General features: G+C 35.5%; 2 protein-coding genes across 2 annotated transcripts in view; both read right to left on the bottom strand.

The window, feature by feature from the left end:
- The window catches only part of LOC101697214 (ankyrin repeat domain-containing protein 26-like), a 43,062-nt gene extending 36,953 nt beyond the window's left edge, over positions 1 to 6,109 (bottom strand). The window contains exons 1-4 of the mRNA XM_087189588.1: positions 6,097 to 6,109; positions 4,201 to 4,274; positions 1,516 to 1,576; positions 1,257 to 1,414 (exon numbers count right to left, since the gene is read on the bottom strand). Coding sequence (XP_087045714.1) covers positions 1,257 to 1,414; positions 1,516 to 1,576; positions 4,201 to 4,274; positions 6,097 to 6,109 — 306 coding nt within the window. The remainder of the gene's footprint in view (positions 1 to 1,256; positions 1,415 to 1,515; positions 1,577 to 4,200; positions 4,275 to 6,096) is intronic.
- Positions 6,110 to 8,334: 2,225 nt separating this feature from the next.
- Positions 8,335 to 14,004, bottom strand: part of LOC101696834 (uncharacterized) — a 34,600-nt gene continuing 28,930 nt past the window's right edge. The window contains exons 8-9 of the mRNA XM_087189511.1: positions 13,683 to 13,856; positions 8,335 to 8,618 (exon numbers count right to left, since the gene is read on the bottom strand). Coding sequence (XP_087045637.1) covers positions 8,574 to 8,618; positions 13,683 to 13,856 — 219 coding nt within the window. The 3' untranslated portion in view covers positions 8,335 to 8,573. The remainder of the gene's footprint in view (positions 8,619 to 13,682; positions 13,857 to 14,004) is intronic.

Here is a 14,004-nt window from a genome sequence, read left to right as displayed (position 1 = left end):
CAATGAAATACAATGTTTATTGATTTTATCTTTATTCTCAAAAAGATCTAAAGCATTTGCCAAGATTATACACCAACAGTAATATGTTAAATAAACATACACCAGGCACTGAGTTAAACTAGAAACCATAAGAATAAAAGAGTCAAATATTAATAATTCATAATAAGTTTAGTAAGGTTTAAAATGGATTTCATTTTGCATTATCTACTGTAGCAGACAACTCTGCCTGGTATTAGCAGGCTAGAAGTCCCACAAGCTTCTTGCCCCTCTATAATTTGGCTCTATTATCTTAGGAGTCCAACCGAAGTTTTACGTGACACAAATGGGCATGTCAGATAGCAGAGTAGGCCTAGTGTTGGTCCTTTGCTAATCACTGCTACCAGTACTTCAGTCCTAGTCCATGAAGTAGCAGGGATTGGCTGAGTTCACTTCCAGCCAAGGTCAACTGACTCCAACTAAATTCATCCTCCCTGAATTAACCATCTGTCCTCTTCAGTAAAGACATGCTAGTGCCCCTGCCTGCCCACTTGTTATCAGCAGGTGTCCTGAGGCCTGCCCAGTTCTCCTCTTTCCCACACTCATAATGAATAAATACTGGATGTACCTGGTGCCTTTGGTCTTTGCTGCCTAGGGCACCTTAGATCAGCCCAAGACCCAGCTTCTTCTCTGGAGTCTCTGGGTTTGTGTCTTTTGTTCTCTGTCTCTTTCCTATCTCCCAGGCAACGTATTTGTCTCTCAGGAGTTGGAGACCCACTGCAGGGATCACTGACAATGTTCTCTATAATCTATGAATATGAGATTTGCAGGATTAAATAGGAGATATCACTTTATTACATGTAGCAAAAATAAAGATCACATTTTCAGTTCCTGAAAACCAATTATAGGTAATTTAAAAGTATGTAATTTCTAATATATAATACAGTTTCTACTCTCATTTAACTCTTGTTTTTATACTGTTTGATTTTGACTCTCTTATTCAATCTTATTAGGAAGTCTTATCCTGCCTTGTAAATGAGTCTTCTCATTCAATCTCAGATTCATATTTATATTTTTTATTGTTTTCTAATTCTTTGCTTCTAAAATGACATACCTAAGAACATTTTACTCCCAGCAACTTTTATAAAGCTCAATTCTGTACATAAATCTCTCCTATTATATGTGTTTTCTAGTATGATCTTATGGCCCTATATTTCTAAGATCTTTGCCATCATATGTGACTAAAAGCATGGGGAAAAGTATTTAAAGAAAGATCTTACCTTTGGGTCAGGTGCTGATGATGAAAAGGAAGACTGAGAAAAGCTCTGGATTTTGAGTGATGTTTTAGAAAGGGTTTCAACCACATCTTTGTTCTCACGATCAGAAATAGTGTCATCAAGCACGGTTCTGTTTCCTGGTTCCCCAATGCCATATTTTGCTTTGAAGACAATAAAAACAAAGTCAATTGTACATAAAAATACCTACAACTTCAAACCAGTGAATAGCACAGGAGTAGGCAGTCGCTATCAAATAGCTTACTATTTTTCCTGGATTGCCGAGGAGCAGCCCAGCGCTCAGTTAGGTTTATTTGGGGGACCTTCTAGAAAAAAAAATAATAGCTTTAAGAATCACAAGTATCAATCTGATAAAATAATATTCACCATCACTGCTTGATCTAACACTGAGAGCACAGGTTTTGGAATCATTCAGATGTACATTCAAACCCCAATCTGCCATTTACTAATCTCCATCTTCTTCATGGGGTGAAGGCTATGAAAGATGACAGAGATGGCCCAAAATGTTACTCTCCCCATACCTCTAGTTAATTATATAAATAGTAGGACATTTAGCAGACTATTTTCTTAACTAAAATAACCACAAACAAATATTTATCCCTCTGTAGTTTAGAGTACTTTGAAAAAACTAACATTTTATGAAATAAAAATTCATTTTGTTATATTTTGAATTTGTTTGCATGATTTATATTTCCATGAATTACCTCACAAGGAGAAAAATTAAGAGCTGAGTTTTTAGTAGTATCTTATTTAATGGGTTAGAATTACAAATAGTATAGTTTGCTTCTATTCTGTATGTCAAATAGATAAATGACAAATGATTATATCAATTCAGCTCTTTCCAAGAAAGACAGGAAAAAAGACAAGAATAAATCCTGTGGAGCAGTGATTGATAAATCAAAGCCACACAATCACTAAATAGAAAGATGTAACTAAATATGTCATGAAAATGAAGGTAGACTGAAAGAATAGACACTGTGTGTCTTCTGCAAAGAAAAATTTAGGGTTAGAGGGAAATCATTTAAAACAGGTAAGAAAGGACACACACACACACACACACACACACACACACATACACACACACAGCGGTGGGGTCAGAAGAGAGAAGGCAGAGAAGAGAGAAGAGAGAGATGACCAGTCAACTGAATACCAACTTAAACCAAGGAAGAAAAGGAAAAATATTAAGAATAAGGTATGTAAAGAACTAGACTTTTGCTCACTCTTAAAAAATTACTAGTTTGTATTATACCATAGTTATTTTTATAAATACTAAAATAGATTAATTTAATTAGTATAACATAATTCAATTAAACATGCCATCTACCACTACCTGAGAAATGCAGCATAATACTAGAGAAGAAAAAACAAAAAGTTACATAAATTTTCTATTTAGAGAAAGAATTGCTAATCAGAATACTAAAGAGAAATGTACATCTTGAAAACATGTATCTAGTACAACATGGAGCATGCTGAAAAAAAGGTTAAGATATTTTAATATAAAATCCTAACCTAAGTTCAGAGTTAAAGGATACTAGAATGTACTGTAACCTTCTTTCCTATTTATATACCTCTAATTTGTTTACTTATTTATGACATATTTCTTCAAGATAACTCACCCAAAATTATATATTCTAAACATTAAAAGGGAATATAATTTAGGCCATATTTTTAGAAATTTAATAGACTTGGCTATTACATAAATCATGCATACACTACTTGTAAAAGTATAAAAATGCACTTATTCTAGAAATCCGCTTATTGACATTAAAAGTATTGCTTAATACAAAACACCTTATTCCAAGTGTTCAGGATATCCACAAACATATTTCCTAATCTCTAGTAGCTCACAGTAATGCAAGAATTTAAAATGAGTATTTTGAAGTAAAAAAACTTCTAAAACTTGAAATGTTAAGAGATACAAGGATTCTGACTGGATATTTTTTAAAACTATAAAGCAAAAAATTTCTTAAAGCTTTACCATATGGTATTGAGAGTATCTAGTCCTAGAACTGGTTGTTATTTTGAGTAAAACATGTATTCTTCAATCAGATGAAGAATTTTAAGTACAGTACCCTCTTAATGGAAGAATGACTTAGAAAACACAGTGTAGTCAGCTGTGGTGGCACATTAATTCTAGCACTCTGGAGGTGAGGCAAAAGTACCCAATTTCCAGTCCAGCTTGGGCAACTTAGTGAGACCTTGACTAAGATAGATAGATAGATAGATAGATAGATAGATAGATAGATAGACAGACAGACAGACAGACAGACAGGAAGGGAGGGGACTGAGGATGTAGCTTATTGCAAAGCCCCTATGATCAACTCCCAGAAACAAAATAACAACGAAAAGGAACTGTAATTCTTTAGTAATACAAATTTTAAGAAACAGATTTAAAATTTCTAAGTTTAATCAATTTCTAGTATTATTTTAATCTAAAAACAGAAACAAGAGAAAAAGCTCTCATAAAAACTGTATGATATTGAAATAAAAACTACCTAAGAAAAAATATATTTATGTGCTCTAAAGTTTTGAAAACAAAGGCACCCAAATTCCATGATTATTATAAAGACTAATAGGATCCATTTTAAGATTTATTTAGGCATGAGTATTATAAAAGCCATGGTAGTATGATTTAAAAGTCACAGTAAAGTATACTTATCCAAATAATCCTTGACCAAATTTTGTATTTCCTCTATTGTGAGAAAGTTTTGCCTAATACAATTTTCCTGTTGTTATGTATTTTCTAGCCCATTACTTTTTTTTCAGTCCCCAGTACCTCAGAGTATGTACCAATTATTTACCAAAGGAAAAAGAAAAAAAATTTTCATATAAAACCATGGTAGGCAGACCACTGCTAAATTTTAAGACTAAGCCCTATACAAAGCAAAACTAAGAGGAAGAAAATTAAATTCACAAAAGAGCACTTTACCTTGTTATTAAAATTATAGTCATCCTCATCCAATCCAGGCCACAGGTTACCAGGACCAGGTTTATTGGAAAACCCTTAAGGTGAAAATATAAAAGAAAAGCATGTGAATTTTGTCCTTAAAAACCAGTGAAAGATTAGCTATCTGTACAGTGAATGACATCTCTTGGTTGGTCAATTAAAATTTGACCTCTGCTTTTAAAAAGCTTTTAGTTACTTTTTTCTATCTCCTTCCAATTTATGAAATGGTCAGTGTAGATTCACTTCCATTCCCACGTCAAAGAGAGACAGCCAGAGACTGGCAGAGCCTGAGAATAATTTGTCTTTACAAATTGCCTGACCTGAGTGCTGAACTGAAAATGCAACCAATGGCTGACTTAAGTTTTTCTGCTCAGACTAAAGCAAACTTGATAACTTTAATGTAGAAAGACACACCATCCCCTTTCCATAGTCTATCTCTGATTCAGCGACTAAGGAGGAGTGATGATTTAGATTGAAAATGTCCACTGTAATTCTTCTGTGTAGAAGGTGTTTGGATTATACGGATGCTATACTCATCAGTGCACTCTTCCATCTGCAAGTTCAGTAGCTGAACATGCTCTCAGGAGGTGGGGCCTGGTTGGAGACAGATCACTGGCCCATGAGCTGGAAGGGTATATTCGTGTCCCTGGCTCTTCTGCCCTCTCACTGCTTCCTTCAAAATTTTACCATGCATATTATCAGATCACAGTGCAATGAAACTAGAAATCAGTAGCAAAGGAAACCACAGAAACTATGCAAACATAAAGAAATTAAGCAACACACTTTTGAAAAATCAGTCACAGAGGAAATTAAGGAAGAAATAAGACAGTTCCTAGAATGAAATGAAAATAGAATTTATGGCACACGATGAAAACACTCCTAGGAGGGAAGTATATGGCAGTGAATGCCCACATCAGAAAAATAGAATGAGCTCAAATAAACAACCTAATGGTGCATCTCAAGGTCTTAGAAAAACAAGAACAATCCAAACCCAGAGGGAGTATAAAGAAGGAAATTATAAAAATCAGTGTAGAAATCAATGAAATGGAAACTAAATAAGCAATACAAAGAATCAGTGAATTCAAGGGCTTTGAAAGAATCACCAAAATAGATAAAACCTATAGCCAATTGTAACAGTAAAAGGAAAGAAAAGACACAAAATAATGCAATTAGAAATGAAACAGGTAAAATCACAATAGACACTGCTGAAATCCAGATAATTATTAGTAACTACTTTACAAACAGATATGCCAAACAACTGGAGAGCTCAGAAGAAACAGAGAGATTCCTAGATACATATGAACTACCAAAGTTGAACTAAAAAGATATAAAAATCCTGAATCATCCAGTCTCAGGCAGGGAAACTGAAGAATTAATGAAAAAATACCGACCAAGAAAAGCCCAGGACCTGATGGGTTCACAGTGCAATTCAACAAGAACTTCAGGGAAGATCTCACGTCAATATCCCTCAAATTTTCTAATAAAATTGAAAGATGAAGAGTACTTTGAAAATCACTCGTAGAAGCTAACATTATCCTGATCCCAAAATCAGACAAGGATCAACCAAAAAAGAGAACTTTAGGCTAATTTCTCTAATGAAACATAGATGTAAAAATCCTTAACAAGATACTGGAAGACTGAATGCAACAAATCATCAAAAAGATCATCCACCATGACCAAGTAGGTTTCATCTCATGGATTCAACCTGATAAATGTAACTCATCACATAAATAGAAGTAGGGACAAAAATCACATGATCATCTCAACAGATGCAGAAAAAACCTTTCACAAAATACAACATTCATTCATGATAAAAACTGAAGAAAATAGGTATAGACGGCCTTTATCTCACCATGATAAAGGCCATTTATGACTAACCTATCGCTAACATCATATTAAATGGGGAAAAACTGAAAGCCTTTCCTCTAAAATCAGGAACAAAACAAGGAGGTTCATTATCACCACTCTTGAGCAATGTATCCTTGAAATATTAGTCAGAATGATCAGGTAAGAGAAAAAAAGGGATAAGTATAGGAAAGACAAAGTCAAAATATCATTATTTGCAGGTAACATGATTCTTTATTTGCAAGACCCCAGAACCTCCACAAAAGACTCCTAGAATTGATAGTCAAATCTAACAGTGTACCAGGACACAAAATAAACACAAAAATCAATAGCATTCCTGTATACTAATAATGAACACATTGAAAAAGCAATTAGGAAAACAATACCATTCACAATAGCATCAAAAAATTAAATCCTTAGATATTAACCTAACTAAGGAAGGAAAGACCTCTACAATGAAAATTACATCACTCTGGAAAAGGAAATTCAAGACAGTAAATGGAAAGATATCCCCGGCTTCTGGAGAGGTATAACTAATATTGTCAAAATGGCCTTACTTCCAAAACTGATATACAGATTTAATGCAATCCCAAGCAAAACACCAATGTCATTTCTCACAGAGCTAGAGAAACAACCCTATATGGAATCAGAAGAGACCCAGAATAGCAAAAGCAATCCTGGATAACAAAAGCAAAGGAGGTGGCATCATATCCCAGACTTGAAGTTATACTATACAGCTGTACTGATTTTACACATGGTACTGGCACAACAACAGGCATGAACATCAGTGAAACAGAATAGAAGAAACAGAAACAACCCCAGGCACACAGAACTGTGTGATCTCTCACAAAGGAGCCAAAAACATACATTGGAGGAAAGATAGACTCTTTAATAAGCGGTGCTGAGAAAACTGGATACTTACATGCAGAAGATTGAGTCTACATTCATATATCTCACCATGTACTAAACTAAAATCAAAATGGATCAAAGATCTAAATGGTAAAACAGAAACAATCTGCTGGAAGATAAAACAGGTACAATTCTTGAAGTCATAGGCATAGGCAAGGACTTTCTGAACAGAACCCCAATGGCACAAGAAATAATATAGAGAATCAACAAATGGGATCATATCAAATTGAAAATCTTCTGTACTGCAAAGGAAACAACCAACAGAATGAAGAGACAACCTTCAGGATGGGAAAAAAATTTTGCCTGCTATTCCATAGGCAGAAGACTAACATCAAGAATATATAAAGAACTCGAAAAAATTAGACCTTCCAAAATAAAAGACCCAGTTGAGAAATGGGCAACCGAAATGAAAAGAAGACATTTCTCAGAAGAACAAATGGCCAGTACATACATGAAAAAATACTCACTATTACTGGCCATCAGAGAAATGTAAATTAAAACTCCATTGCAAATACCATTTTACCTCAGAAAGAATGGTTATCATCAAAAAAATCTAATAAATGTTAACAAGAATGGGGGAGGAATAAAAGAATTTAAGCAAAAAAAAAAATAAAGAATGGGGGAGATGAGGAACTTTTCTACATCGTTGGTGAGAATGTCAACTAGTCCAACCACTGGGGAAATCAGTGTGGAGATTCCTTAAAACACTAAAAATAGAAATTCCATTTGATCCAGCTACGCTCCTTCTAGATATCTTCTCAAAGAGTTAAGATCATAGTACAGGGATACATGCATATCCATGTTTACAGCAGCCCAATTTATAACAGCTAGAACTTTGAAACAGTGTATATGTCCATCAACAGAGGAATGCATGAGGAAAATGGTATTTATATACAATGGAGGACTACACTGCCATAAAGAAAGATAAACTTCAGGCATTCATAGATTATTGGATGCAATTTAAGAATATGATGTTAGGTGAAATAAGTCTGACACACAAGTTCAAATATTCTCTTATATGATAAACAATATATATACAAAATAGAAAGTAGGGAGAAGTTCAAACAGCTCCCCAAACTATCTATTTCATTGTTTCAAAAATATTTTAATATATATACTAATTGGTTTCATTTACATTACTAGTTTATCTTAGATCACTGAAAAGAAAGCTTTGTGTTACATGTTTCTTTTTTGTAAGAATCCTTTTGGTTTATGTCTTGTACTCTGAGGAAGTACTTTGAAGACAACAATACACAGTGTATTAACTGTTGTTATTCTATTATTTTGTTATGAAATTTTATTTTTTCATAAAAATAGCAAACATTAGTCAATATTACTGTATAACACAGCATGAATCCTCCCATACAGTGTTCTTTGTGTTGCCCAAACCAAATAATTGCTCTCTGATGGTTGGTGTTGATTTTTTTCATCATATCCCAATAATTTTAAGTTAGCCTTCTTCATGTGACTGTGAATTATTTATTACTACACTAGAACACCACTAAAGTCTTGTTTTAAAAAAAGAACAAACAACTATACCTTTCCACCTTATCCACAGCGTGAATATTTGTTTCTGCCTTTATAAACAATTCTGCTACTTGCTATCTGTTTTCCCTTAGAGCAAGCAAATGTGGTGTGAGGTCATCCTGTGAATGAGCAGAAACAATTTAGAGTCCACACAACCACCTACTTCTCAACTGAACTTGTAAAGGCCCCTATCACTCTAACCTAGTACAGTAGACCCTAGACTTATGAACTCCATCAGTTCTGAGGGCTGGTTGTTAACTAAGTCAATACAGCGGAGATCTGGATGTTTACCTGGGCACATACTATATATAACAAGAAGCAGATGAATTTTTCCATTAACCTCATTAACACAAGTTGTTCATATGTCAGGCCAGTCATAACTTGAAGGTCCACTGTATAGAGAATAAATACACAGCAGTCTCTTCCTCATTATGCTTCCACAGGTGCTGTTCCTGAAAGGCACTACCTCTCCCTAGGGTTGCTACATGAACTCAGTGTCAAAACTCGCCCCAGACTTTCACTGACTGCAAGGATCTTTCCTTCTATCACAGCATTTATCATGGTACTTTGGAGTTATGTGATGTCTCCCACCTAAATCGAAAGCATCTTGAGGGCAGGGGCTGTATCTTTTATCTCAGTAGCCCCAAGCCCTAAAGCATAGTAGTAAAAGATTGAAGTATTTTTATTGAATTGATGAGCTAAGTTATCTATAGTGCAGGGTTCTCAGTCTATATTCCAAATAATAATTTGCTACAAGTTCTATGCCTCAACAGATTCACTAATCATCTGTTTGAGAAATTATTATAAAACTGTGCATTATTTATTCAGTATTAAAATCTCTTTAACTTTGCTTTATTCCTATTTGACAATACTTTTTTCTGGCACATATCAACATCTGAGGAATTAAGAGTTTCAGGGATACAGTGTTGAGAGCTTCCCAGGAACATGGAAGTTTCTTCTGGGTTATGGAGGAAATGTGCTGGATTCCAAGTATGGTGTCAGGATCCAAATACAGATGTCAGCCAATCCTGCTCCAAATGAGTCCCCAGGACATGGTCACTCAATTGTGAAATAAGCTCCAAATGAACTTTGATTGCTTATTACTAAACTGTTTATGGGGTTTTCTCCTATTATTAGAAGAAGATTTTATCTTAGCTGATAAAAAGCTCTGTACAAAACTTTGATTCTCACTTATAATGATAATCCTGGGATCCACATGCATATCTGTTTTTAATAAGTTTTCATTCTGTTTCGATTCTAATTGCTAGGGCTATTTCTTTGTTTTAGGGAAAATACTTATAAATCAGAGGAAAAACTATGATGGTTTATCAATTAAAAGTCTAATACTGCCCAACATGGATTAATTTTATTATAATTAAAACCATTAAGTCACTCATTTTTTTTTTTTTTGGTACCAGGGATTGAACTTGGGATCTTGTGCTTGGAAGGCAGGCGGTGGTACCACTGAGCTAAATCTCTGGCCTAGTCACTTGTATTTTTAAGGGAAAATGCTGAAGAGAAAGATAGAATATTGGTGGAAACAGACAAAACTTACCCAATTGTAGTCATAATTAAGCTAATAATACTTGTAGACAGTCTAACAGGAACACGATAATTTATAGTATGAGAAAAAGCTTTTTAAAACAACTTCTAAATTCGATTCCATTTCTAAGAGGGTACTACAAAATATAGATGACATTCTTATACATTAATATAAAATATCATGAAACTCCTTACTCTATTAAAATATACCATAATTCAAGAGCTGTAAACTCAAAAAGGCACAGTAGTGGACAGGAGGAAATACAGAGGTGGGTCAATAGCAAATTGGAGAAAACAGGAGAGCTTCAGATACAGGGGGCATGCTTCAACAGTCATATGGGCTCCAAAAAGACTAGTTCTCTTCTTTCAGAGAATCTTGAAACCCCAAGTTCTGGTGGAGTTTCGTGAAATTTCAATGTGGAATCTATGTACGGAGGCAAACTGAATACAGCTAAGAGCCATATTTGGTCCGTAGTCTTTTGCTTATATCTCTGCTGTGCATGTGATTCCAAATGGTTGTGTACAAAGCAAATGTTTGCCTGTAAAAATCCTTCTTTAACATCATGTTTTACCAAAAAGTGAGGTCCAGGGGCTGGGGATTTATCTCAGTGGCACCGTGCCTGCCTGGCAAGCATAAGGTCCTGAGTTCAATTTCAGGTACCAAAAGGGGGGGGGTGTCCCCCACAATGTAATGAGAAAGATTCATTATACCTATTTTAATAATTTTGCAACACTTTAATTTATCCTCCATTTCTATGTAATTCTCCCCCCACTGTTAATTAAATAGTTTCATAGGCGTGCTCAAACTAAATTACCAAAAGAATTCCCAGCTGGGTGCGGTGAGGCACACCTGTAATCTCATCACTCTGTAGGCCCAGGCAGGAGAATCCAAATTGGAGTCCGTCCAGTCTAGGCAACTTAGTGAGACCGAGTCTCAAGTTTTAAAAAGGGGCAAGGAGTGCTGAATTCTGGGGATGTAGGCCAGTGGGAAGACCCTAGGTTCAAGCCTTAGTACCAAACACACAAAATAAATACAATTTTTAAAAAGCACTGTCATCTACTTTCTTACTAACTTCACTGATTTCTGCCAGGGCTCACTGAGCTTAACACATTGAGACAGTCTATCACATGCCTTCAACTAAAAACAGGCTCATGGTTGCTATTATTCAGTTGAGAAAAATCCTGCAAATAATTAACATTTGTTGACCTCATCCTCTGAATGATAATAAAGAGATGTAAAGCTCTTAAAGATTCAGCCTTGGCTTAACCATAAGCAAATTTCTGCAGAGCTTCTCAATGGCAGTGAATGACTGCAGGCTGGCGGGAGAGTGGTGGTATCCTGCAAGGCAACAGCACCAATGATACTCCTTTTCACTTCCCAATGACAGAGGTAGAGAAAGACAAGTGAAAGTTGAGCTAACACAACGTGTTGGAAAGGAGAGACTGGAAGAAAGTGGTATTTAATCAAACTCTTCCACAGATTTCTTAAGTTTCCAAGATTTGGGTATTCACCATTCTACTTATCTATTAAATGGTTGGTTCTGAGCTATATCAGGATCTTGAGGATCTTGAGGAAATATTTTTAAATATTCATGTCCAGGCCTTAATAGAATTACTGATTCAAAATCTCAGGGGAGAGTCTCAACTTGTACATTTTCAAAACTTTCCCCAGACTACTGAGAAGCACAAGTCTAGATGAGAACTACAGAACCTAGAAGGTCACTTCAGTCTCATCTCTGATCCACACAGCCAGTTCTTTTCACCATTTGGGGATTTGGCCAAAAGGAGAGAAAGTAAGAGATAGTTACTCTCTGAAAGCTCCATTTAATCCTCTTCGGTAGGAGCAGAACAGGGACTAGTAAATTCAAAATCCAACTGACTTCATTATATAAACCCCTTATCTCCCAGCTCCCAGCAAGACATTATAGGTTTGAAAGCAGAATATACAGTGTTTTAGGGCAGAGGATTTAGCTCAGTGGTTCTGCTGCCTGCCTCATAAGCGCAAGGTCCCAAGTTCGATCCCTGGTACCAAAAGAAAAAAAAAAAAGAACAGCCTGTTCCATTGGTTTCTGTTTCTGCCTGAAAAGAAGAGAATGTCTGCTAATTATTTGTTCATTCTCCCTTGTTTTCCACCTAATCACCATCCAGCCAATGCCAATCTGCCTTCCTCAGAGTTCTCCTAAAATTGCAGGTTTGCAACTATACAACATTTTTCCTAAGAATTTTTATTCCCAAGCCAGGTACGGTGTTGCATGCCTGTAATCCCTGCACTGTGGGAAGCTGAGGCAGGAAGACTGCAAATTCAAGCCCAACCTGGCCAACTAAGTGAGATCCTGTCTCAAAATAAAAAATAACATAAATGGGGCCAGGGATTTAGCTGAGTGGTTTTGCCTCCTGCTGCGCAAGCGCAAGGACCTGAGTTCAATCCCTGGTACCAATAATAATAATAATAATAATAACAATAACAACAACAACAACAACATAAAAGAGCTGGAGATGAAGCTCAGTGTGAAGGCCTTGGGTTCAATCTCCAGTATTAAAACAAAAAAAAAAAGAATTTTTATCCTCAAAACTGAAAATCAGACACACATAAATACTGGATTGTTTCTCTGGTGTGAGAAACTGAAAGTGAAAATAAGGACTAAAATGTATAATAGATATTGGGAAATAGTAAGAAAAATGTTCAAATGGGAAGGGGAACAAAGGAGGGGGAAGGAGGATAGGAAGGAATGGAAAAGAAAAAAGGGAAAACAAAAGGAAAATACAGAAACAAAGTTTTTGTATACAGGGAGGGGAGGGAGAGTCAAAGGAAAAGGGGGGAAAAGAAAAAGGAAAAGGGGAATGGAAAAAAACAAGAGGCCAGATATATCAGCTAATGGGGCAAATTCCCTATGATAAGTGTTATCATTTGTATATCTAAAATGTACCCATAAATGTTTTGGTTCAAAGAAAGCCCAAAAACAATTGAAGAGCAGCCTGTCTATATACATAAACCAGAAAAATATTTTTTCAAAAACAAATAAACAAACAAGGGGCTGGAGGTTTAGCTCAGTGATGCCACACCTGCCTGGAAAGCACAAGGTCCAGAGTTCAATCCCCAGGACAAAAAAAACAAAAAACGAAACCAAACTAAAAAACCAAATAACCCCCACTGGCCTGCATATTTCTAATCATGTTCCCTTTCCATTATTCCCAATTAAGCGAGACCACTGAAAAATGAGTTGCTTTTATGACTTGTCAACAGCAACAAGATTTCCACATATTATAAGATGCTGTTGTTCTGTTTAAGTTTTAAAATAAAGCCTACTTCCAAGGCAAATTTTGCTGTCCTGGGTTGTTTTATACTACTTAAGGGGAAGAAAAAATACTTTGGTGAACATAAATCAGAAAAAATAAAAGATTTACTTTTTTAAAATCCAGTGTTTTCACAAATATTGCTATAAATGCATAAAAGAAAGCTGTACCCTCTAGTATTTCTTTAAAATTCTCAACATTTAAAGTGAAATGTTTAAAAAGTTATTTTAAATACTGTATTTTCATTCATGGAATGCTTGAGCTTAGGAAAAACTGACACTACCTATATGTCACTATTAACATGAATCTACTTCAAATATTTTGGAAAAAAATTGGTTGATCTATACCTTATTTTTGGCCTCAGTATCTGCATGGTGTGAAAGCAGTTTTGCTGCTATCGATGTGTTTTCACTACAGACAGCATAGTGGAGAGCAGTGTTGCCGCTGGCATCCGCAACATTCGGATTGGCACCATGTTCCAAGAGAATAGTCACACTTTCCTCCTGGTGCCATTGTACAGCCTGCGGGTATTGGAACAAGAGACTTGTCAACCAAGGAACTCAAAAGAGACCTTCCACACGCCTCACCAAGTAGTGAAATTTAAATTACATCGATTCACTGTTATCTTCAGCATTTAAATACAATCCATCTCATGCTGAAATTGTTGCC

This window comes from Heterocephalus glaber, unplaced genomic scaffold (assembly GCF_053883595.1).
Source record: "Heterocephalus glaber isolate CG9 unplaced genomic scaffold, H.glaber_assembly_v1.0 deba00001543, whole genome shotgun sequence".
Lineage (NCBI taxonomy): Eukaryota > Metazoa > Chordata > Mammalia > Rodentia > Bathyergidae > Heterocephalus > Heterocephalus glaber.
The sequence above is the reverse complement of the archived record's forward strand: the minus strand, read 5'-3'. Positions and strand labels throughout refer to the sequence as shown.